Genomic DNA, 23,162 nt, shown 5'->3' with positions numbered 1-23,162 from the left:
ATATCATCAAAATCCACATAATTAAAAAAAATGGTCCGAAATCTTATGGACCAAATTAGTAATTATAGTGATTTTTACCAATAATATCCTATTAGGTAATGCCTAAAGCCTCAATTAACAACAAACATTTCAGTTTATATAATAATATTGAGAAGAAATTTGGTTAAAGAAAACTACCTTATTTGGATCGGCGCCAAAGATTCACGAACGGTGGTTCGCGTCGGGAGTCGGGCCGTGGCGGTTGCAACGCAACAGCAGCTTTCCGGGCCGGCTCGACGAGGGCTTTGTGGGTGCAATTCTGGGCGCAGCAACTCGGAAGGAGAGCTGGTGGACTCGGTAGAGCGGCGAGCGGCCGGGTCGAGCCGTGAGCTTAGCACAACGGGGGGTCGTGGCTGGTGGTGCTTGACACAGCTTGTCGTCGCTGGTGTACCTGCAGGGAAGGAGCAGCAGCGTGTAGCTCGGGCCAGGCGAAGATGGAAGAGGCGCGGCGACGGGCGAGCGGAGGTGCGGTGACGGATAGGGCGCAGCGACGGGTGCCGCAGCTTGCGGGCGTGCCGGGCGGTGGCACGGCGTCAAAGGCGGAGGTGCAGAGGGACGGCGCGAGTTCGCGGGTGAGATGGAGCTTCGGCGGCTGGTGGAACGAAGATGGTGCGGGTTGCTGGCGTCGGGCGCGGGTTGCTGCAGGAGACGGATGAAGGTGCTGCGGTGGTGCGGCGACAAGCAGGTTGAGAGCTGCAACAGCAACGGTTTTCGGAGCTCCAGCGACCGCGAAACAGTAGCTGCGGTGACGGAGTTGCAGGTGTCGCTCGAAGCTTTGAGCTGCAAGGTGCGGGCGAGCGGAGGCGGTGCTTGGAGGAGGGTGCTCGCGGCGTCGCGGGTCTGCAGCAGTGTTGGCGGAGAAGGAGCAGCGTCGGGTCGTCGTGGGTTGGTGCACACAGCAGGCGAGGCGGTGCACGGCGGAGGTGGAGGCGCGACGGTGCGAGCGCGGGCCGCGAGGGGTCGACGGCAGAAGCCTCGCAAAAAAGAACAGTAACTGTTCTTTCTTCTCTCCTTTTTTTTGCTTTTCTTTTCTCTCGCTTCTCTTCTTTCAGTGTACTTTTTTATGTTTCTGTTCAGCTCTTGTACCTGATTTTTTTCTTTTTCTGACGGACTCTCTATCTTTTAATCTCCTCCTCCTTTCACTTCCCCCGACTTCATTTTTCTTGGTTCTCTTGACGAGCATCTCTTCCTTTTTAATCTCTTCCTTTCTCTCCACTCGTGTGTCTCTCTACGGGTTCTCTCTTTTTTAATAGCTCTCACAAAACCTCTTCAGTGAATTTTTCGTTCTTCTCGAGCTCCCCGCCTTTTAAGCCGAGGATCCTTGCTTATTTATAGGCAACAACCGACTTTAGTGTGAACATGTGACCAAGAAGCAGCCGTAACTTTTCCTTGTTGTTCACGCTCAGTTCTTTTTTTTTCCACCGATCTGCTCTCTTCAGCAAGGATAACATTATAAAAATGTTAGTCCATCTTCTTGCAGGCGTCTGTAGAATTTTCATGTCCCCAATTTAATGCGTGCATGTGCACGCATTAATGAGGGGGAAGAAAATGGACGTTGGATGGTTATTTCTTCTTCATACTTGGAGCTTCTTATACGGCTACTTGTCCCTCCCTTCTATAGGACTGCCGCAACTTTTGACTTTTCTTGCTTGTTACTTGCTTCTTTCTTCATCAAATTTTTCGTTGCTTCACTAGAGTTAACACCCACACTTGAGAGAATATATCATGGACTCATTTTGCTTATCTGAGGGTTCCTCTAGAATCTGCATGTTTGCGGAATTTGTGCATGCATACGCATGCATTAATGAGGGAGAGACAACGAACGTGCAAGAACTTCCTTCCTCATTTTTTGACTTTTGTCCTTTTGCGTGTTCAGATCAGCGGAGAGAGACCATCCTTTTTGTGCATATAATCGACCGCGAGCCCCTGCTTCTTGTTGCCTTTCTTAGTACTGATGCAAATGCGACTACATGAAATGTAATTTTACTATTTTTTAATTTTTTGTTTTTTTAGTTAATTACTAAATGATTAGGCAATATTTAGGTGTCAACAACAACATTTCCACTACTCCATTCCATTGCTGCCTTTCCTTTCAGAGCCCGTCGAGCTTCATAGCTCATTCTCCCATTGACCACCTCAGCTTTATGGATCTCCCCAGTGCTCACTGATGAGCATGCCTAATCGCATGGAATATAAGTAATTATATAATTTTTCATTTTATGACTTGAATGCATGATTTTATATCAACTTAAAATTTCGACCTACAGATATTTTAAAATACGATTCGATACGTGCGCACACATGCATATGTATGTAGATTTATTACCAAAATGTATGTAAACTGGAGATTTGTGAGCATAAGTTTTATCATAATTTGAGATGCACGAACCTCTCGCTTTCATATTCGGTGGGCATGGTGGGTTGGTGTGAGTTTCTATGTACTTTTTATCAAAAAACTTAAAACCAACATTAAACTGGTTTCGAGCATAGACATTTACTACATATGGCGTATCAAACCGATTCGTATCTGTTGAAAATCCACAATAAGAAACTAGGACTAGGTTTGAGTGGGTTCGAGAAGGCTCTAGGGTAGGGTTTGACTAGAGACATTTATTGCATGCAGCGTGTTAAACAAATTTGTATCATATGAAAGATGATCAACCATTTTTGTGTGCGATGTCACAGTATCTCCACTACTCCATCATATGCCTTTCGTTTGAGAGTTCATCGAGCTTCTGAGTATATTCCGTTATTGACCACCCCAGCCCCATGAATCTTCCTAGTAGGAGTGCTTCCTGATGAACAGGCCTAATCGTATGAAATATAACTAATTAATTAACTTTTCATTTTATGACTTGGATGTAGGAACTGATATTAACTTAAAATTTCGACTTACAAATATTTTGAAATAAGATCCGACATGTGCGTACATATACATATTTACATAGATTTATTATCAAAATGTACATAAACTAGAGATTTGTGAGCATGAGCTTTAACAAAAATTGGAATTGCACGTACCTCTCGCTTTCGCATTTGGTGGGCACGGTGGGTTGGTGCGAGATTTTATGTACTTTTTACCAAACGCCTCAAATTCGTAGTAAGCTGATTTCGAGCAGAGACATTTATTACATGTTGAGAGTGCTAGTATGAACAAAATAAAGGAGTTAGGAAGAGAATAAGAACACGAGATTTATAGTGGTTCGGCAATCCAAGCCTACGTCCACTCTCCCACGATAACAGCCTTCTTGGCTAGATTCCACTATGCAATCAACAAGAGATTACAACTCCGAGTGCAAACACTTAGTAGTAGATCACACTATCTCACTAAGTCACTCTCTTGGTATTTCTCTCACGATTACAAACGTTTAAGCTCTCAAGAGACAAGTATATGATCTAAAGTCGCTTAGACTTTGGAATTATAAATTCTACGCTCCGTCTCTTACTTGCTCATCGGTCCATGATCTCCTTAAATACTCCTCCACTTCCGAACTACCCGTTGGACAGCATCCCGGAGAATCGTCTTCCAATATACCCATTGGACAGCTCGTATCTTAGAAGATTTGGTAGCCGTTGAGTGACAAAGGTAAAATCCCAAATTGATTCCGATCGCCCATACAAACGAAATCTTGGTTTCCATAAGTAAAGCTTCTTCGTGTAGAAAGATCTTGTCTTCAATCAAATCAATCTTGATGTGGAATCCAAACCAGATCACTAGCCGTTGTATGATTGGGCTTGAGTTACGATTCATTGAATCTGGATGTAAAGTCTGATAGCCATAGACTTTACAATCTGAGTCTTTAGACTTTACAATCTGAGTCTTTAGACTTTACAATCTGAGTCTGTAGACTTTAAGGTCTGTCTTCTGGTTCAGCTTCAGCATAGAGTCTGTCTTCTGGTTCATCATTCACGTTCAGTATGTAATTAGTCGAGTGAACAGACTTCGATGTAGAACAGACTTTGACATTAAAGTCTGCAGTCTTCAGACTTTGAGTCTTGAGTCTAGCAGAGTCTTCGACTTTGATAATATCCTTTACATGTTCTATTATCTGCATGGTCTATTACTCAACCATCAAACATGTTAGTAGCCTTTGATTTATTTTGTCATCTTTAAAACATCATAAGGGATTTCCCTAACACATGTGGCGTGTCAAACCGATTCGTATTCTATTGAAAATCCGCAATATGAAATTGGGATTGAGTTTGAGTGTGTTTAGGGTGGCCTTAAGGCATGGTTTGAGCAGAGACATTATTTGCATGCAGCGTGTCAAATAAATTTATATCATTTGGAAAATAGTAATCCACTTTTGTGTGAGATGTCACAATATCCCCACAGCTCGATCCCATCGTTGTCTTCCATTTGAGAGCTCATTGAGGTTCTTAGCTCATTTCCCCATTGACCACCCTAGCCCCTTAAATCTTTCTAGTAGAATGCTCCCTAATGAGTAGGTCTAATCGTATGAAATATAAAAAATTAATTAATTTTTCATTTTATGACTTGAATGCAGAAATTTGTATTAACTTAAAATTTTGACCTATAGATATTTTGAAATAAGACCCGACATGTGCATACGTATGCATATTTACATAAATTTATTACCAAAATATACATAAATTGGAGATTTGTGAGCATGAGTTTTAATAGAGATTGAAATTGCATGTACCTCTCACTTTTGCATTTGGTGGGCACAGCGAGTTGGTGCGAGTTTTTATATACTTTTTACCAAACGTCTTAAAATCTACTATAAGCTAGTTTGGGGCAGAGACATTCACTGCATGCGCCGTGTCGAATTAATTTGTATTCTATTAAAAATCAACAATAAGAAATTAGGATTGAGTTTGAGTTGGTTCGGGAAGGTCCGAGCAGAGACATTCCGTGCATGCAATGTGTCAAATAAATTTGTATCTTCTGGAAGATAATTAGTCACTTTTGTGTGTGATGTCACAATATCTCCACTGCTTTAACCCATCGCTGCCTTCTATTCGAGAGCCCGTCGAGCTTCTGAGCTCATTCCCCTATCTACCACTCCAGCCCTATGAATCTCCCTAATAGAGTGTTCCCTGAAGAGCAGGCTTAATCACATGGAATTTAAGTAATTAATTAACTTTTTATTTTAAGACTTGGATGCGGGAGCTTGTATTAACTTAAAATTTTGACCTAAAAATATTTTAAAATAAAACTTGACACGTGTGCACATATGCATATTTATATAGATTTATTACCAAAATTTACATAAACAGGAGATTTGTGAGCATGGGTTTTAACAAATATTAGAGATGCACGTACCTCTCGTTTTGGCATTCGGTTGGAACGGCGGATTAATGCAAGATTCTATGTACTTTTTACCAAACATCTTAAAATCCGCAGCAAGCTGGTTTGGGGCAGAGACATTCATTACATGCGGTGTGTCAAATCGATTTGTATTTTATTGAAAATCCACAATAAGAAACTGGATTGAGTTTGAGTGAGTTCGGGAGGCCCTGGGCAGGGTTTCAATAGAGACATTCTTTGTATGGAGCATGTCAAACAAATTTGTATGCTTTGGAAGATAGTCAGCCACTTTTGCGTGCAATGTTATAGTATCTCCACTGCTCCATCCCATAATTGCGATCCCTTTCAGAGCTCGTCGAGTTTTTGAGCTCATTCCCCCATTAACCACCCCAACAGAGTGTTCCCTGATGAGCAGGCATAATCGCATGGAATATAAGTAATTAATTAACTTTTTATTTTAGAACTTGATACATGAATTTGTATCAACTTAAAATTTCGACCTACAGATATTTTGAAATAAGATTTGACATGTGCGTACACATGCATATGTACGTAGATTTATTACCAAAATGTATATACATTGGAGATTTGTGAACATGAGTTTTAATATAAATTGGAGTTATATGTACCTCTCACTTTCGTATTTGGTGGAGACGGTGGATTGGTGCAAGCTTTTATGTACTTATTACCAAACGTCTCAAAATCCGCAGCAAGCTGGTTTTGGGTAGAGACATTCATTGCATGCGGCGCGTCAAACCGATTCGTATTCCGTTGAAAATATGCAATAAAAAACTGGGCTTAGTTTGATTTGACACTTACGCACATATGAATATTTACATAGATTTATTACCAAAATGTACAAAAACAAGAGATTTGTGAGCATGAGTTTTTAATAGAAATTGGAGATGCACGTGCCTCTCGCTTTCACATTCGGTTGGCAAGGCGGGTTGGTGCGAGCTTTTATGTACTTTTTATCAAACGTCTCAAAATCCGTAGCAAGCTGGTTTCGAGCAGAGACATTAACTACATGAGGCGTGTCAAACCGATTTATATTTTGTTGAAAATTCGTAATAAAAAACTATGACTGAGTTTGAGTGGGTTTAAGGAGGCCTTAGGGCAGGGTTTAAGCAGAGATATTACTTGCATGCATCGTGTCAAACAAATTTGTATCATCTGCAAGATAATCAGTCACTTTAGTGTGCGTTGTCACAGTATCTTTATTGTTCCATTCCATCGCTGCCTTCCATTTGAGAGCCCATCGAGCTTTTGAGCTCATTCCCCCATCGACCATCTTAGTTTTATGAATCTTTCCAGTAGAATGCTTCCTGATGAGCATGACTAATCACATGAAATATAAGTAATCAATTAACCTTTCGTTTTATGACTGTGACGCAGGAACTGATATTAACTTAAAATTTCGACCTATAGATATTTTGAAATAAGACCTGACATGTGTGCACATATGCATATTTACATAAATTTATTACCAAAATGTACATAAACATGTGATTGGTGAGCATGAGCTTTAACAAAAATTGGAGATGCACGTACCTCTCGTTTTCGCATTCGGTTAGCACGGCGGGTTAGTGCGAGTTTCTATGTGCCAAACGTCTCAAAATCCGAAGCAAGTTAGTTTGGGGCAAAGACATTCACTACATGTGGCGTGTCAAACTGATCCGTATTATGTTGAAAATCCGTAATAAGAAACTAGACTGAGTTTGAGTGGGTTCGGGTAGGGGTGTGCATGGTCTGGGCGGGCGGTCCCCGACCTTGAACCGGAATCGACCGGTTCCGAAAAATGGGAACCGGGATCCACCCGGGAACCAGACTGTCGGTTCGGTTTCTCGGGTGGATCCATGGAGTCGATCTTGACTCGAAACAATTTTAGTTTTCAACATAGAACGGTCGGGTCTATGAGTTGGGAAAGTGGGGAGGAGGTCTATGGTAGGGTTTTCAACATAGAATGGTCGCGAAACAATTTTCCACGGTTGTGGCAGGTGGTAGCTGACGCGAGGGGGCGAATAGCAGTGGCGGAGGAGCAGCGGCGGTGGCATCGACGCTCGGGGAGGAATCAAAATGGCGATAGGATTAGGAGGAATTGAGGAAGAGACAAAAAGAGAGAGAACCGAAGACGAATGGAGTGAGGAGATGAGATCCAATTTAGGGTTTCTTTTAGTATTTTTTTTAAAATATAAAGGTTCCGGTCCGGTCCAGGTGGGCGGATCCGCCCATGGAACCGAGACCCGGATCCGCCCATGGAACCGAGACCTGGATCAGTACCCACCAGTTCCGAAAAATTGGAACTGAGAACCAGACCGGTTCCCTCAAGAACCGCCGGTTTTGGGCGGTTTCAGTCTGGTTCTAGGTGGTCTGGCGGTTCCCGGGTATTTTGCACACCCTTAGGTTCGGGGAGGCCCTAGGGCAAGGTTTGAGCATGGACATTTCGTACATGCAGCGTGTCAAACAAATTTGTATCATCTGGAAGATAATCAGCCACTTTTGTGTGCAATGTCATATTATCTCCACTGCTCCATTCCAATGTTGTCTTCCGTTTGAGAGCCTATCGAGCTTTTGAGCTCATTCCCCCATCGACCACCCCAGCACTAGGAATTTCCCAGAGTGCTCCGTGATGAGTAGGCCTAATCACATGGAATATAAGGGAGTTTGGTAACGATTATGTTCTAGGAAACAATTTTGATGAGAAATAATTTATTTATTTATTTTGTTTATGAGAACAATTTCTAAGTATAGGAACGTGCTTGGTAACTGCAAAAAATTATTTCGAGAATAGAAATGCATTTAGTAAACTTATATAATTTTGTTGTTGTTGTTGTTTTTTTTTTTTTTACTTAATTTTTCAATATCTTTATTATATATATTTTTTCATTTTTTCTTTCTTCCTCCTTTGTGGCTGGTCTTCGATGGCGGTCGGCAATTGGCTGGGTGAGGTCCGGTGAGCTCGCCAGAGCCTTGCCAGGCCACCGTTGAGCAATGCCGACCTAGCGGTGGCTCGGTGACCGGCCAAAAGGAAGAAGAAGGAAATAAAAGAGAAAAAAAAAAAAAGAGAGAGAAAAATTGAATTTTGAAATTATTTCCGAGAATAAGAACCTATTTTTTTTCACTTATTGTTTCTATTTCAAATCTATTCCCTAGAACAAAAAATAGATTATTTGTTACTGAGAACAAAATTTTTACCAAACATGTTTTTATTCTTTTTTTCATTCCCCGGAACAAAAGAACATAATTTTTTATTTTGAGGATCAGAAACAATTTTTAACAAACATATCTTAAGTAAGAAATTAACTTTTCATTTTATGACTTGGATATAGGAATTAGTACCAATTTAAAATTTTGACCTATAGATATTTTAAATTAAGACTCGACATGTGCACACATATGTATATGTACATAGATTTATTACCGAAATGCACATTAGCTGAAGATTTGTGAGCATGAGTTTTAACAGAAATTGGAGATATGTGTAGCTCTTGCTTTCGCATTGGTGGACACGGCGGGTTGATGCGAAATTTTATGTATTTTTTACCAAATGTCTCAAATCCGCAACAAGCTGGTTTTGGGTAGAGACATTTACTACATGCGCGCGTGTTAAACTAATTTGTATTCTGTTGAAAATCTACAGTAAGAAACTGAGACTGAGTTTGAGTGGGTTTAGGGAGTCCTTAGGGCAGGGTTTAAGCAGAGACATTCCCTGCATGTACCGTATCAAACAAATTTATATCATTTGGATAATAGTTGGCCAACAATCCATCTAGAGGGTCCTGTTGTATAGGCAGTAATGAACTTCCGCCAGCTTGATTTAGTCCCTTTGCAGAGACACCCTCTCCTGATTCCAATGCTCTCTGTGTACTTATATCCTCTAGAAGATAGGCAGCCAGTAAGTCCTGTTGCATAAGCGGTAATGAACTACCGCCTGTGCTTACACCCTGATGATTCGGTCCCAATGAACAACTTTATTACATATTGGATTGAGAATTTGAGCTCATTTGATTCACTTGAGATATTTTCATTTTTTCATTTCAGTAAAAACAAAGACAAACACAATTTCTATTTTCGATTATATATTTTCTTCAAAATGTGTTATCTGTAAAAGAATAATTTTCCAACTGGAATTAAAATTTCGAAAACATGGTTGGTTGTTTCGTTTTTGTACTAAAAATATGTTGAATTTATGAACACATACTTAGTCATTAATCTTTTTTCTCTTTCATGAAGTATTAGATTCTTTAATATCACTATACGATGACCAATGTAAAAAAACGTTGAGGATGAACAATATAAATTAAATTATTCTTTTTATCATTTCCAAAAAAAAAAAAAACGTTACTCTATATGGACGTCTCCAAGGTCAATAAGGGCGCGTTTGGTAACGATTCTGTTCCTGAGCCGATTCGATAAGAACCGATTCTTTTTGATTCTGTTCCTGAACCGATTCTGAGTAAAAACACGTGTTTGGTAACCGTTTGAAATTTTTTATTCTCGAATAGAATTGCGTTTTGGTACCGTATTAATTGATTCTGTTCCAAATTAATTTCTTTTGATTTTTAAATAAATTTTAAATAATTTCTTTTGATTTTTAAATAAATTTTAAATAATTTCTTTACTTTTTTACTTTTTTTTTTTTTCTTTTTCTTTTTCTTTTTTTTCCCATTTTTCCTATTCTTCTTCTTCTTCATTTGGCCGGTCGCCGGACCGGCGACACGCAGGGCCGCGACGCTCACCGGAGCGCCGCCGCCCTCGCGAGGTCGGCCTTCGTCGGCCGAGCCTCGGGCAAGCAGGGCGAGGCTCGCCCGGCCCAGCCGCGAGGCTCGGCCTCGCCCACTGGCGAGGCCGAGCCTCGCCGGCGTTGAGCCGGCCTCGCCCGGCCTCGGCGAGGCTGAGGCTTGGCCACCGGGCGGGGCGAGCGAGCCTCGCCGGGTGGCGGCGAGCCTCACCGGCACTGGCGAGGCTCGACCTCGCCCGTCTGGCGAGGCCGAGCCTCGCCCAGCCGCGAGGAGGCTCGCCCGGCCACCGGCGAGGCTTGCCCAGCCGTCGGTGGCCGGGTCCTGGCCGCCGGTCTTTGGGCGAGGCCGGCCCGGCCACCGGCGAGGCCGGGCCTTGCCGATCCGGCGAGGCCGAGCCTCGCCGGTGGCCGGGCTTGCCTCCGGCGAGCTCGCCGGACCTCGCCCCGGCTCGGGCGAGCCTCGCGATCTCGCCGACCGGGCGGCCGGCAGCGGACCGGCGGCGGGCGGCGGCGGCGGCGGCGGCAGGCGGCGGCGGACGGCGGCGGGCGATGGCGAATGGCAACCGAGATGATGAAAGAGAAGAACAAGGTTTTACCGTTTTGATTCTTTTTTCTGATTCTCGGACGAGAATCAAATTTTTTTTGATTCTCAAATCTTGTCCAAAATTGTTCCCTGAACAAAAATTTACCAAACGCGATTCTCGTCCCAAACCGATTCCGGGAACAAAAATCGGGAATCTGCACCGACTTTGGCAAGTTGCCAAACAGACCTAAGTTTCAAATATCAACGGTATTTCTTTTGAATCCCTCTAAGTTTCTTTAAGTTTGTTATAGCTGCAACAAGTGTATGAAGTAAACCCTAATTTTCCTTTTTTCCTCGATCTTAATCTCTCTTTCTTCACCTCCCACAATCGGAAGAAACTTCGACATATAACACCTTTCAGATTCAATGTCGGAGATTTGGAGTGAAGGGAAAGATTTTGCTCTTCTTAAAGGTCGGAGGTTGCAATCTCTTGCAACGGAACTGACGCTTGGAGGCGACGAAAGTTTGACGAACATATTCTTCAAGAACTGCCTCCTGTGTTTTCCAAGGAAGAAGCTTTGAAGATCCTCCCGACTCTAGCGTGATGGTGATCTAATGGCTGAGTCTATTCCCGAGTCAAGAACCTGAAGGACTACTTGTACAGCAAACATGTCCAGAATAGAGAGACCCATTCTAGGACTATGCCGAGCAACTGCCTGAAAATTGGTGGCGATGTAGACTCTACAGGAAGGATGGCAGCGAAAGCATCACTAGGATAAAGGCGCATTTCGCGGGAATGGTGTAGACTCTGCAGGAAGGATGTCAGCGAAAGCATAACTAGGATAAAGGCGCATTTCGAGGGAATTTGGAAAAATGGGTATTGGTCCCTGCGAGAAAGCCAATGAAAGGCTGAGATCTGCGGTGCTGGATGCATTACTATCAAGAGCGACATCACAGAGAGAATTGAAATAAGGAGAACATCCCTCTGTACATGGACTGAATCACTTGTTACCGCCTATGCAACTCTCCTAATTCCAATGCTCTTCATGTACTTGTATCCTCTAGAAGATAGGCAGCCAGTAAATCCTCCTGTTGCATAGGCGGTAATGAACTACCGCCTGTGCTTACACCTTGATGATTTAGTCCATATACAGAGGGACCCTCTCATGATTCCAATACTTTTTGTGAAACTATATGGAGCCACTCTCTCCTCCTGATGCCGTTGATAATAATGCATCCAACGTCACAGATCTTAGCTCTTCATTGCTTTCTCGTAGGAATCAATACCCATTTTCTGCATCTCGTGAAATGCGCTTTTATTCTAGTAACTCTTTCGCTGCCATCCTTTCCGCAGAGTCCACACCACCACTGATTTCCAAGTAGTTGCTTGGCATAATTCCAGAATGGATCTCTATTATGAATCTCTATTCTGAACATATTTGCCGTACAAGGTTCTTGACTCAGAAATAGACTCGGCTACTAAATTGCCGTCAAGTAGAGTTGGGAGGATCTTCGAAGCTTCTTCCTTGGAAAAAGGAGGAAGGCAGTTCAAGAATATGTTCGTCAGACTTTCGTTGCCTCTAAGTGCTGGTTTCGTTACAAGAGACTGTAACCTCCAACCTTCGAGGAGAGTAAATTCTTGCCCTTCACTCCAAAATTTCCAACTCCAAAATTTCCAGCGTCGACTAGATTTGAAAGGTGTGATATCGCCGAAGTTTCTTCTGATTGTGGGAGGAGAAGAAGGAAAGTGAGATGAAAGAGAGATTAGGAAATCGAGGAAAAAAAGAAAGATTATAATTTATTTCATACACTTGTTGCAGTTATGACAAACTTAAAGAAAGTTAGAGGATTCAAAAGAAACCATTATATTTGAAACTATATTTGAAACTAGATGTCCATTTAGACTCGTGTATTTTTGGAAACGACAAAAAAATATTTAATTTATTTTGTTTGTCCTCAATATTTTTTTACATTGTAAAGATATTAGAGAAAAAAATAATATTTAAGTATATGTTCATAAATTCAATAGTATAAAAACGAAACAACCAATCATGTTTTCGAAATTTTAATTCCAGTTGGAAATTATTCTTTTACATACAAAACACATTTTCAAGAAAATATAGAATCGAAAACAGAAATTGTGTTTGTTTTTGTTTTTACAAAAATGAAAATATCTTGGGTGAATTAAATGAGCTCTCCATTTTATTTTTAGATCTCTGGCAAACTTACTGAACAATAAAAAGGAAAAAACTTACATTTGCAATTAGAAAATGCAGAAACCATTTGGTAGGATATCACCCACTGAGGGTGCATTTGCTTTGCCTCGCTCGTCGCGATCGTCTTCGTCTCGATGCCGCCTCCGCTGCTTCGTGGATCTTGATGAGGAATGAAGAGACATACGTCAGAGCCGAGATCTTCACTTTGGCGCGTCCGCTTCATCCTCAATCCACCACGGGCAATCGTTTCGGCGAAGAGCCATCGCCTGCGACCGCGATAGACCTACTGGTAGATTCACCTTCGGTGCTCGAAGAAGCCGCCGGAGGCGGCGAATCGCACGACCACGGAACCACCTGATTCTCTCCATCTTCCTCTTCCTCTTCCTCCTCCTCCTCTTCATCGTCGACCTCTTCATCCACCTCCTCCTCATCTTCGTCTTCGTCACCATAGTCATCGTCATCCAGCACCTCGTTCACGTCGTTGTCGTCGTAATCCTCTGCCTCCTCCTCGCCGCCGCCAACGCCGCCGCCGCCGCCCCCGCCGCCCCCAGAGCTCCAGGCCCCGCCTTCCCGTCGCAGATCCGGCGGCAGCACTCGAACACCAAGACCGTGGGACCGAGCCTCGGCCCCGAGGCCTTCCTTCCACGGGGTCGGGGACTGGCACACGTGGCAGAGGAGGGCCCGGGCGTGCTTCGCCACCAGGAAGTTGGCGCCGTGCACCTTTTCGTCGCAGCCCCAGCACAGGCTCGCCTGGTCCGACTCGCAGTGCATCGTCGCCCGCCGATCGCACAGCTCGCACCGCCTCTCTATTCTCCCTCCCTCCCCTTCCGCTTCGAAACGCTCCCCTTGCCTCGCCGGTTCCGACGCGCTCTCCGGCTCCGAACTCCTCTCGCCGCCGGCGATGATGATGCTCGGCAGAGGACGAGGTTGAAGAAGATCGAAGAGGAAAGTTTTGCGCTGAGCTTCGACGGATTACGGGGAAAAGCGGACCTAAAATCCCGAAGGGCAGTTTCGTCATTTCGAGGGCGGCGGATGCGGGGCGGAAGGAGGAAAAAAAAATCTTTTACCCCTCTCTCGCAATCCCTTACCTGCCTTTCGGAAAACCAACCGACCGCGGAGAGGTGGGGGGAGCTCCGATCGTGTGGAGGTGGGGCGCACCAAGTCTCCCCGTCCTCCCCCGTCGCCGCCACTATTTTCTCGCCACATGGCACGCGGGCTTGGACCCGGTTGACGGAGCGTGGGAACGGAGGGTGCGCGGATCCTTCACGCGCACGCGCTCGCGCTCGGGGACCCAGAGCGGCTGGGCTCCCGCCACGTCGACCTCGGGAGCGCCACGTGTCTTCCGAAGGCGCAGGGAAATATCACTCTTTTTTCCGGATAAAAAGTGAGGGTGTGACGAGGAATAGAATGTTAGTGGATACATGGATTTCCAATTCAAGAGGAAACGTAAACCGCTTAAGACTTAAATTTGAATCTTCAGAGTTCAGAGTGGGCTTATTTCACTGAAAATATAAATTAAAATTTTTTTTTGGATAAATAATCATTTAAGTCACTGATGAATTATAAATTATTATTAATAATGAAAACATTCTCTATTAATTAATATTTCTGTAGTTCATCGAATTTATCAGAAGAAATTGACTCGCACAGCAAGAAAGGTAGGAATTGACTCTGAGGAAGGAGGTGGCTCCAAATCGTGGATGACAACTAAATTCGGGGCGTAAATTGCAAAAGATTTTTCCTCTGGAGGTTGAGATATATTTCAAATTTTGAGGACGAGAAAAGAGTGAGGTGGAGAGCGAGTGCGGCGGTCGTACCCTGAAGATTCGAGGATTGCATATATAGAGGATCTGAGGCCACAACGGTCCGGGGAGCCACGTGAAGCCCATGTGGGCTGGATCGACGCGCCCGACATGTCTTTCGGGGCCCATCTCGCCTCGTTTATCCACACCACACCAACCCACCCCCGGGCGCCCGGGCGCCTAGCCCTTCGCGATCCAATTATTTTTCCCCGTCCCTTTTTTATTATAATATTCTGATTTTCATATATATTTTTATAGAGCTTATCATATGGAAGGATGGAAAAGGATATTATAAGTTCGTATACGCTAGACCGCATCATTGTGGAATGGGCACCGAACGCTAGCAGTGCTCGTGGATCAACTCGCCATGCATGGCAATGCGTACTAAACATCATAGTACATAACATTATCTCCGTACTTAATCCATCAAAATAAGTCATAACCTTATTTCTTGACTTATGTCTAAGAAGTCGAGTTGTTAGACAGATTATTTATATTTATATGATTCTCTTTTCATTTTTTTTTATTCTCACTTGACTTGTGCTTATTTATCCACGTTCTCATTTTAGTTTGAACACGAGTCAATAAATTTGAGTTGAATGAGTGAATTTAGTTGGATCATTGCGCTTCCCAAAGGTAGATGGACCTACCATGCATATTTTAATCGGCGCTCGGAATGGATAAGGCGCGGCTCTCGCGGTGTTGATTAAACTTAACGAAGAGAGATTAAGATGCAAGCCTTATCGTGCGGCTCGCATGCGATCACTGGGCAGCTCTCCGCCCTTTACGTCCTTGGGGAAGCGCGATGATTGATATGATGCGGTGGAGCGATGATGGGCGGGCCGGGGGCAGGGGAGGGTTGCGGGGAGAGAGAGAGAGAGAGAGGGAGGGATCCGATGACGTGGAGGCGCCCGCCCACGTGAACGAGTCCTACGTGGCAACGCGGGTTCGGACTCCGAGGGGGATCCCGTAAGGAGGAGAGAGGGCGGGCGAACGGTGGCCACAAGGTCAGAATACGTGTAGATATGGGACGGACAGATAGAGATAAAGATAGAGACAGAGAGAGAGAGAAATACTCATAATTTGTGGAGGAGGCATAGAGAGAGAGTGAAGGTTTGGGGGTTCTCTGCATGGAGACTGGAATCCGAAGAGCGAGGGAGAAGGAAAGGCGGGGTCGGGGGGGCGACGCTTTTCGACGAGTTGACGCGATCGTGGTTATGGGCGGGGAAGCGGGGGCCCACGGGGCTGTCTTGTGGATCAGGGTTTTTGATGTGAGGATTGATTGGAGTTTTGTGCGTGCAAGGTTATGGAAAATGTGGACAATTTCTTCTTTTTGACGGGGGAGAACGGACGGATGGATGGAGAGAATGTGGACACGGGGGCGGAGGGGGACCCGAGGAGACGTGCATGCTCCGCTGCTCGGATCTGTTGTTTTTGTCCGTGGGGGGCGCCCGAACCACCACCGTCGCTCCACCCGAGTGGGGCCCGTTTCGACTTGGTTCTCCTCTGCTCGATGCGTATCTAGGATTAGAAGAGGAGCGCGAATTCGAATTCTGCCCAACAATTTTGCTCCATTGCTCGAGAAATGTGAATATTTTTAGGTTATGCGTGCAGCGGATGAAAACTCCTTAAATTTACGCTTTGCCAATAATTCATGCGTCCGCATTTTGAAGATTTGAGATTTGACGGCATCACCCTATTCTACGTTTTTTTTTTTTTGGTCGGTACCCTATTCTACGTTTGTTTAATGGAAAACATTATGTTTTTGACAAATGATTTCCATGAAATTATTTTTCAGAAAAGCAATATATATATTTTTTATTTGTGGCTAAAGTCTGAAATAGAATTGGAAAATATATTCCATCTTTAAAAATGAAAATCCAATTTGTCTTTTCTAAATACAAATATATTCCTTTGACGCTAGTAACTTGCATATGGACTGCTATGGAACTAAACAATGAGATTGAGATCCTGGTCTAGCCTTGTTTGACCTTGACACAGGGAATGCCACTTATGTCGTGAGCAAGAGCACAAGCACTGCTCCCACTTCCATAGCTGAAACCAAGGATGCAATGCTCGTGCATGACTTCTTAGTGCTCGGGCCCAGGTTCCCAACGACCAAGCCCACATCATCAGTGGCCAAGCTTGGGTCCATTGAGGTTGGGCCTATGACCCTTATGCCAATGTTCGAGGGTTGGCCTCATTGGAACCAACCCTAACCTTGATAGGCAATGGCACCAAGGTCTCAAGCCTTGGCCTCAATGGACTTGGGCTTAAGTGTAGGGATTGAAGCATAGGCTCTAAGTCTTGGGCTTGACCTTGATGGAACTGGGCACATGCACTAGGGTGATGGGTCTCAACCTTAGTGGACTCGGGCATAGGCATAGGGATCTCAGGCTTGCACGTTAGGGACTCGAGTACAAGCATTGGGGGTACCAAGCCTGGTTTTGATGGACTCAACCCCAGTGCTAGGGCATTGGGCACGAGCACCACTTGGGCCCAACCTCAATAGACCAAGGTTCAAGTGTTGAAGACTCGGGCTCAACCTTGATGGACTCAACCACGAGCGGGCACTAGCGCCGAGGACTTGGTCTTGGGTGTGAGGACTCAAGCATGGGCGTTGGGGTTGCAGATTTGGCCTCAATGAATTATGGCCTAGGCACCTGGCACTAAGAATGAGTTTTAGGGTTCCTGAATCCAAGTGCAAAGTTTCTAATTCAAACGCCAAAATCTAGTCATATATTTGAAAAATGATTTCTGATTTTTTAAAGAGGAAATCATTTTCCTGCATTTAAGCATATATTTTCTGTTAATAATCAAAAAAATATTTTCCGTTGACTCAATTTTCAAAGTGATCCAAATGACGGAATATGAGAAAATGTGATTTTGGGGAAATAAATAGAGTCTTGCTATCATTTTACTAGAAATACTCCATATTTTCTGTGTTAGTCCCAATCTCACCTGTGTATGTGCGGGCGCGTGGATGACTCCAAGAGCACACATGAAGGACGCAGAGGCACAAGTTGAGTATCGGCGACTGCTGCCGATGGATTACAGATTCTAAACTGATTATGCCTTGCAGCGTGCCTAGCTTGTAGTGTGCCTGGTTTCATGGGTCACTAGAGTTGGACAACCTCCATTCGACATCACCCATATCGAATCGAAGGTCATCATCATTTGGCCAATTCATCACAGCTACAAGATTTTCATCTCTTTTTGTTTATGTAAAGGATTCACATAACGTGATGTAGCTTAGTCAAGCCACAATGTGGCTTAGTCATCTCTTAGACTGTCGCATATATGCTTTTTCTTTTATTTTCCTTTTATTTTTTTTTTTTTTTTTTTTTTTTTTTTTTATGTGGCTAACTATATCCTTCGCCATACTCTGTCTTGAACATAATTAGCAACCGATTAACTCACAACTTTACAAGAACCATGGTGCAAGTAGTGCATCGAAACAGTCATCAATCGTGGAGATCACGATTAAGCTCTGCTCGATCGAATGGCTTCTCCGACAAGATGTGGCCGCCCGCATAGGCCTGACCATCTGAAGTTCTCTTGGACTTGAAGGCCCACGGCCCACAATCATATCATCCCAGTCTCCATTGATTCCTGGGTCTTCTCCTTTCATCCATTTTCGTCCTCCACCATTCCTTTTTCCCATAGAAATGCACAGATGTCACTAGGGAGCACCAGTGTTTTTTCAGCTCTAATGACCCGTCCCCGCTTCACGTGGTCTAAACTAGTGAAATAGCAGTCAGAACGGTATTGCTCGGCGATGACACTCTCCATCTGCGATGTGTGACGCATAATTCGATTCCTTCCCACCCATTTACCATCTATAAGGGTGCCGATAAAGCTACAAATTATTTGAAATCTCTCGTTCGGGTGATCACATCCGATCCTTGTTGGATAAGCTTGGACTTTTTGGTCTTAAATCACATCGTATAAGATAGTGACCATGGAGGGACGGGCATTTTTCTTATGAATCACATCACAAACCCTCTTCAATGATCTCATCTGAGGGAAACTTGAGGGTGTTTTAAAATAAATTAAACATCTTTTTTATCAAGTGGCGCAAAGTAATGTTTTGCTTTCCCCAAAACATGGTTATGTGTTATGACCCGTTTTTATTTTATTATCATTTGGCTTGTCAAATTTCAGTGCATCATACTAAGTATATGACTTGTAGGATGATGTCCTAGTTCAGCAACTCATTTTAGTGTCCTTTTTCTTATGAAAGCACCGAAAAGACACCCAAAGTAATTTTTTCAGCCACGATATTCTCGCATGGTGTTAGGCAATAAACGATTAGTGCTGGGAGATAATTTTACTCCATGGAATATATTAAAGGCATTATTTTATTGAAGAGAATAGCAACATGGAACGTTTAGATGTAGTTTGAACGATCTAAGATAAAACTCTAAAATACAGATCAAATATTCATCTCTTTGCAGTATTTAGTGGCATCTTTTTCGTACTCGTCATAAGTAATTTTATTGCATCTTGATTGGCTTTTGAGTTGTCGGTACGAAATTGAAGAGGCATACGAGTGTCATACTTGAGAAACATTGGATTGATTTAGTTTATAGACGATGTGGTAGGCATAACCGATTATGGTGTAGAAACTATGTGGGAACTTATGCCTTTTAGTTTTAGCGATAGCCAGTGTGGGCCACAAGTATTTAAAATGTGATTGCTCTAGTCAGGTTTAGTCGTGACATGTTCGATCGTCTGTGCGATGCTCACTATTCTTGAAGTTGACTTAACAAATTGTCGAGAATCAAATAAGTTTAACCGGGAGAAAAATAATTGGGAATGAGAAAACTGACCAAGTAATTTTTCTCTGTTAAATTAAAGCAAATGTCACCCAATATTATTAGTCCTATAGCAACCTTACAACTCATTATTCTTGTATCACATTGGTGAGAATCTAATGCCTCAAAAACCTACAAATGTCTTCCATACAACTTAGAAGAATAGACTCAAACATAGAAATTGTCGGGTTGTCAATAGCATTTGAGCGAATATATATTAAATGAAGCATAGTCCCCTTTGAATAATTAATGTGGACGAGATATTGAATTTTGTAATACTTTTATAACTCAAGCATGCCTGTATCACATTGATGAGAATCCAATGCCTCAAAAACCTATACATGTCTTCCATACAACTCAGAAGAATAGACTCAAGCATAAAAATTATCGGGTTGTCAACAGTATCTGAGCATATATATGTTAAATGAAGCATAGTCTTCCTTCAAATAATTAATGTGGACGAGATATTAACTTTTGTAATACTTTTATAACTCAATATTTAAATTTTTGAATAAATACAGATTAAATTTTACATTTAAATGAAGCATAGTCTCCCTTTAGCAATATTTCGAGGATAAGGTAATAGACTTTTATGGTCCGTCCCAACAATCCTTGTTGCTTTTTCTTCTTTCCACTGAAAATGAGAATGTTTTTTTTTTTTTTTTTTTTGGTAAATCAAGGCCACAAGTGTAGAAACCTGATTAGTTCCCTGGAGATCAATGAATCACTTTATAAAACTCATGAACTTGTTAATCCAGGCCATTAGCTTGTGCGTGCAGCATTGAGATCGAACAATTTAGATACAGATGGTGAGATTTAAACATCATCTCCAGGCTCCACGCTAAAAATCTTCATAAGATAATTGACAGACTTTGAAATTTGAACTCAATTAATCAACAAAATTATGAGCATGTTTTATTGCATATCAAGACGAATATTGCTTTGAGCGTCTAAAGAATCACAACAGAATTAGCATCTGACATTTTTTTTTTCATAATTGGATTCAATTAGTAAATATGGCGCCAGAAGCGATTAAATGTGAAATGCAAATACGATTAGATGTAGAGAATGACAACATTACTAGATCACTACTTGTCACTAACACCCGATGGCCTCGATCACCTTCATCTACAAGGAGTGACTCAGCCACGTAGGTAAGTTTCTTCTTCCCATCATGCACTCCACAATATATTCTCTCCTCTTAAATCTCTAAATTATACATCGGAGGGCCAATCGTGGTAACAAAATCAGACGCCCTAACTTGTATTTGACGGTGTAGGTCCCTATGAGGGCTTCGATGAATTCCTCGAGACAGGATGGTGCATCTACAAATGACAAATTTTACAAAGCTTGTCCGGTGAATCAATTTTTTTTTTTGACAAATATGATAAACGGAAACCATTAATTTTTTTTTAAATGAGTGAGAAGACCGAAGTGTATCGACTTTTACGAATTATAAGAATGAAGTTTGAGCTTAAAGACCAATCTTGGGAAGATCAGTTCTTAGATTTACTTTTCCTAGTTGCGTGATCTTGAAAAAGAGGAAAAAGAAATCATGAGATTCTCGACCGCATGACCCCAACACATAATAAAAGAACTCACGAATAGCTTCGGGTCGGGTAGATCCCTCCAAAGATGAGTAAACTATAAAAGAATTCAAAAATTTCATAGTGCTTAATATTAAATGAAAGTCAAATACCAAATGCTAAAAAGTTAGAAAAAAGCAGAAGTGAAACTCACTTTCGAATATGTTGTTTTAAATTGATTTCTATGTAGATCGCCCTTAAATTTCTTTCTCTTACCAAAAGAGGGCCTTCAAAGAAGCAGCATACCCCATAATTCTAGTTCTATCATCAATCGAAGATCAAATATTCCAAAATCAAAATATACACATACACTTTCGGTCCGCGAAAGAGGGATCAGGTCTTATTCTTCTTTGCTCATTCCATATCACTACAGGAATTGCCAATTTTATTGGCAGCAAGGTTGACAAAAAGCAATAAGGAGAGACTACTACATCATTATCGATATTAAGTCCGTTTGTTTCACGAAAAATGAATAATTTGAAAAATATTTTTTAAAAATGATCTCACCTGCGTCACTTAAAATAATTAACCGGTGAAAAATATTTTCATTATCGATAATAATCTAAATATAAATATATTTATGGAAGATGAAAATATTTTTCTTTTAGTTATTTGTGTAAGTGATATTTGTGATTATTTTCAAAAAAATTATTTTCCAAAAATTCATGCTCTTCGCGAAACAAACGGTGCCTTATTTTTATTACTCAAATCATGACGTTATCTACCTCAGCTTGCACCCACTGCTTGGACCCGTCCATCAGCCCAGGGCTCAATCTGAACATAAGGATGCAAAACTCCAGCTGGTTCAGATTGCCATCCCCGTCCAGATCGCCTTCTCGCAGCATGCACACGAACTCCTCGTCGCCCATGTCCTGTAACCCTAGCAGGAAGCTGTTCCTCTTCAGGCTCTCGAACGTGATCAGCCCCTTCTCGCAGTCCATCAGGAGCTGGAACCCGTTGCAGAGCTCGCCGATGAAGCCCTCGGCCCCGAGCCTCACGATCATCGAGGGGAAGTAGTCCTCGAAGTCGACTGCGCTCATCGTGCTCTCGTGAGCGGCCATCGAATGAATATGTATGTTTACCAACGAAAGTGGTCAAGAATTTGGAGTTTTATGAAAGGCTCTGGTGTTTGAATCTACTCAAACGGACAAGGAAGAAAAGGTCGTGTTGTGTTCTCGGGAAGAGTGGTGGCTGCGATCTCAGTTGGGGAGTGACGGTATTGAGAGAGAGTAAGGGTTTTTAAATTAGTTTGAGAGAGAGAGAGAGAGAGAGAGAGAGAGAGAGAGGAATGTTCGCGGAAGGAGCCAGGGCCATTTGAAACCAAGGTATAGCAGGTACGAACAGAGGGACTGTGAACGGATTTAATGAAATCTAAGATTGAAAGGGGGAGCTTCGACCATCTTTCATTTTCTGGTTCGCCTACTTTTATTTATTTATTTCCGATCCGTTGATCCGTGATGAGGCCTTCTCTTTCCTGGAAGCTGCATGGCAGGGTTAAGTCAGATTTACTCTTCCGATGATGCAGCCCACGTCAGCTTTGGTGGTATCAAGTGTACGGGAGAGGAGTTAATGCGCCCGCACTAAAACTCGCGGAGCGCGCCTGCTGCTTTTGCATTTTCTTGGGTCTTTGATTGCCCAGTTTATATGTAGTGAACTTATCATCCAGGGCTTTGTTTTTGGGTCTTAAGCTATGTAGTAAGATCGGGTTATGAAAATGGAAATTAATAATTAGGATCGTGTGCTAGGCGAGAAGAAATGATATCTGATAATTCATCACTACTTATATTGATTTCTGATAATATAAGAACATCTGAAGAAAGTAGTGCAATTTCTTTGGCTATTGACTTGATATCCACAAGTAAACATAATCAAGAAGCATGCAGACATTTAAGGGATGTAGTGTAGAGCCATGTTGAGTGGTTGGAGCGCCGCATGTATGTTATGCCGTTTGAAACATGATTTCCATTGTGTAATGAAGAAACTGTTTATGTATATGAATGGATAATGAATCTCTTTATTAGTTTGAGTTCCACCTTACTCAAATGGAGTGAGCATGGATCTTATGTGCATTTTATGACAACTTAATTGCTAAAACATATGAATGTAAATTTTTTGATACAGTGTCGGAACTTGGTTCAAGCCTTATAGAAATATTACTCGGAATAA

General features: G+C 42.6%; 1 protein-coding gene and 1 pseudogene across 1 annotated transcript; both read right to left on the bottom strand.

Annotated features, from left to right (window-relative positions):
• Positions 1–10,829: 10,829 nt before the first annotated feature.
• LOC120294316 lies at positions 10,830–13,997 on the bottom strand (annotated as a pseudogene).
• Positions 13,998–20,387: 6,390 nt separating this feature from the next.
• Positions 20,388–22,317, bottom strand: LOC104448381 (calcium-binding protein KRP1-like). Its single transcript, XM_010062177.3, has one exon. It carries the CDS (start codon positions 22,055–22,057, stop codon positions 21,701–21,703), a length of 357 nt encoding a protein of 118 aa, XP_010060479.1. The 5' UTR covers positions 22,058–22,317; the 3' UTR covers positions 20,388–21,700.
• Positions 22,318–23,162: the final 845 nt, after the last annotated feature.

The sequence above is a fragment of the Eucalyptus grandis genome, chromosome 6 (genome assembly GCF_016545825.1).
Source record: "Eucalyptus grandis isolate ANBG69807.140 chromosome 6, ASM1654582v1, whole genome shotgun sequence".
Classification (NCBI taxonomy): domain Eukaryota; kingdom Viridiplantae; phylum Streptophyta; class Magnoliopsida; order Myrtales; family Myrtaceae; genus Eucalyptus; species Eucalyptus grandis.
The sequence above is the reverse complement of the archived record's forward strand: the minus strand, read 5'-3'. Positions and strand labels throughout refer to the sequence as shown.

Excerpts from the sequence above, each read along its gene's own strand:
- LOC104448381 (XM_010062177.3), bottom strand. The coding sequence starts at position 22,057 with ATGGCCGCTCACGAGAGCACGATGAGCGCAGTCGACTTCGAGGACTAC.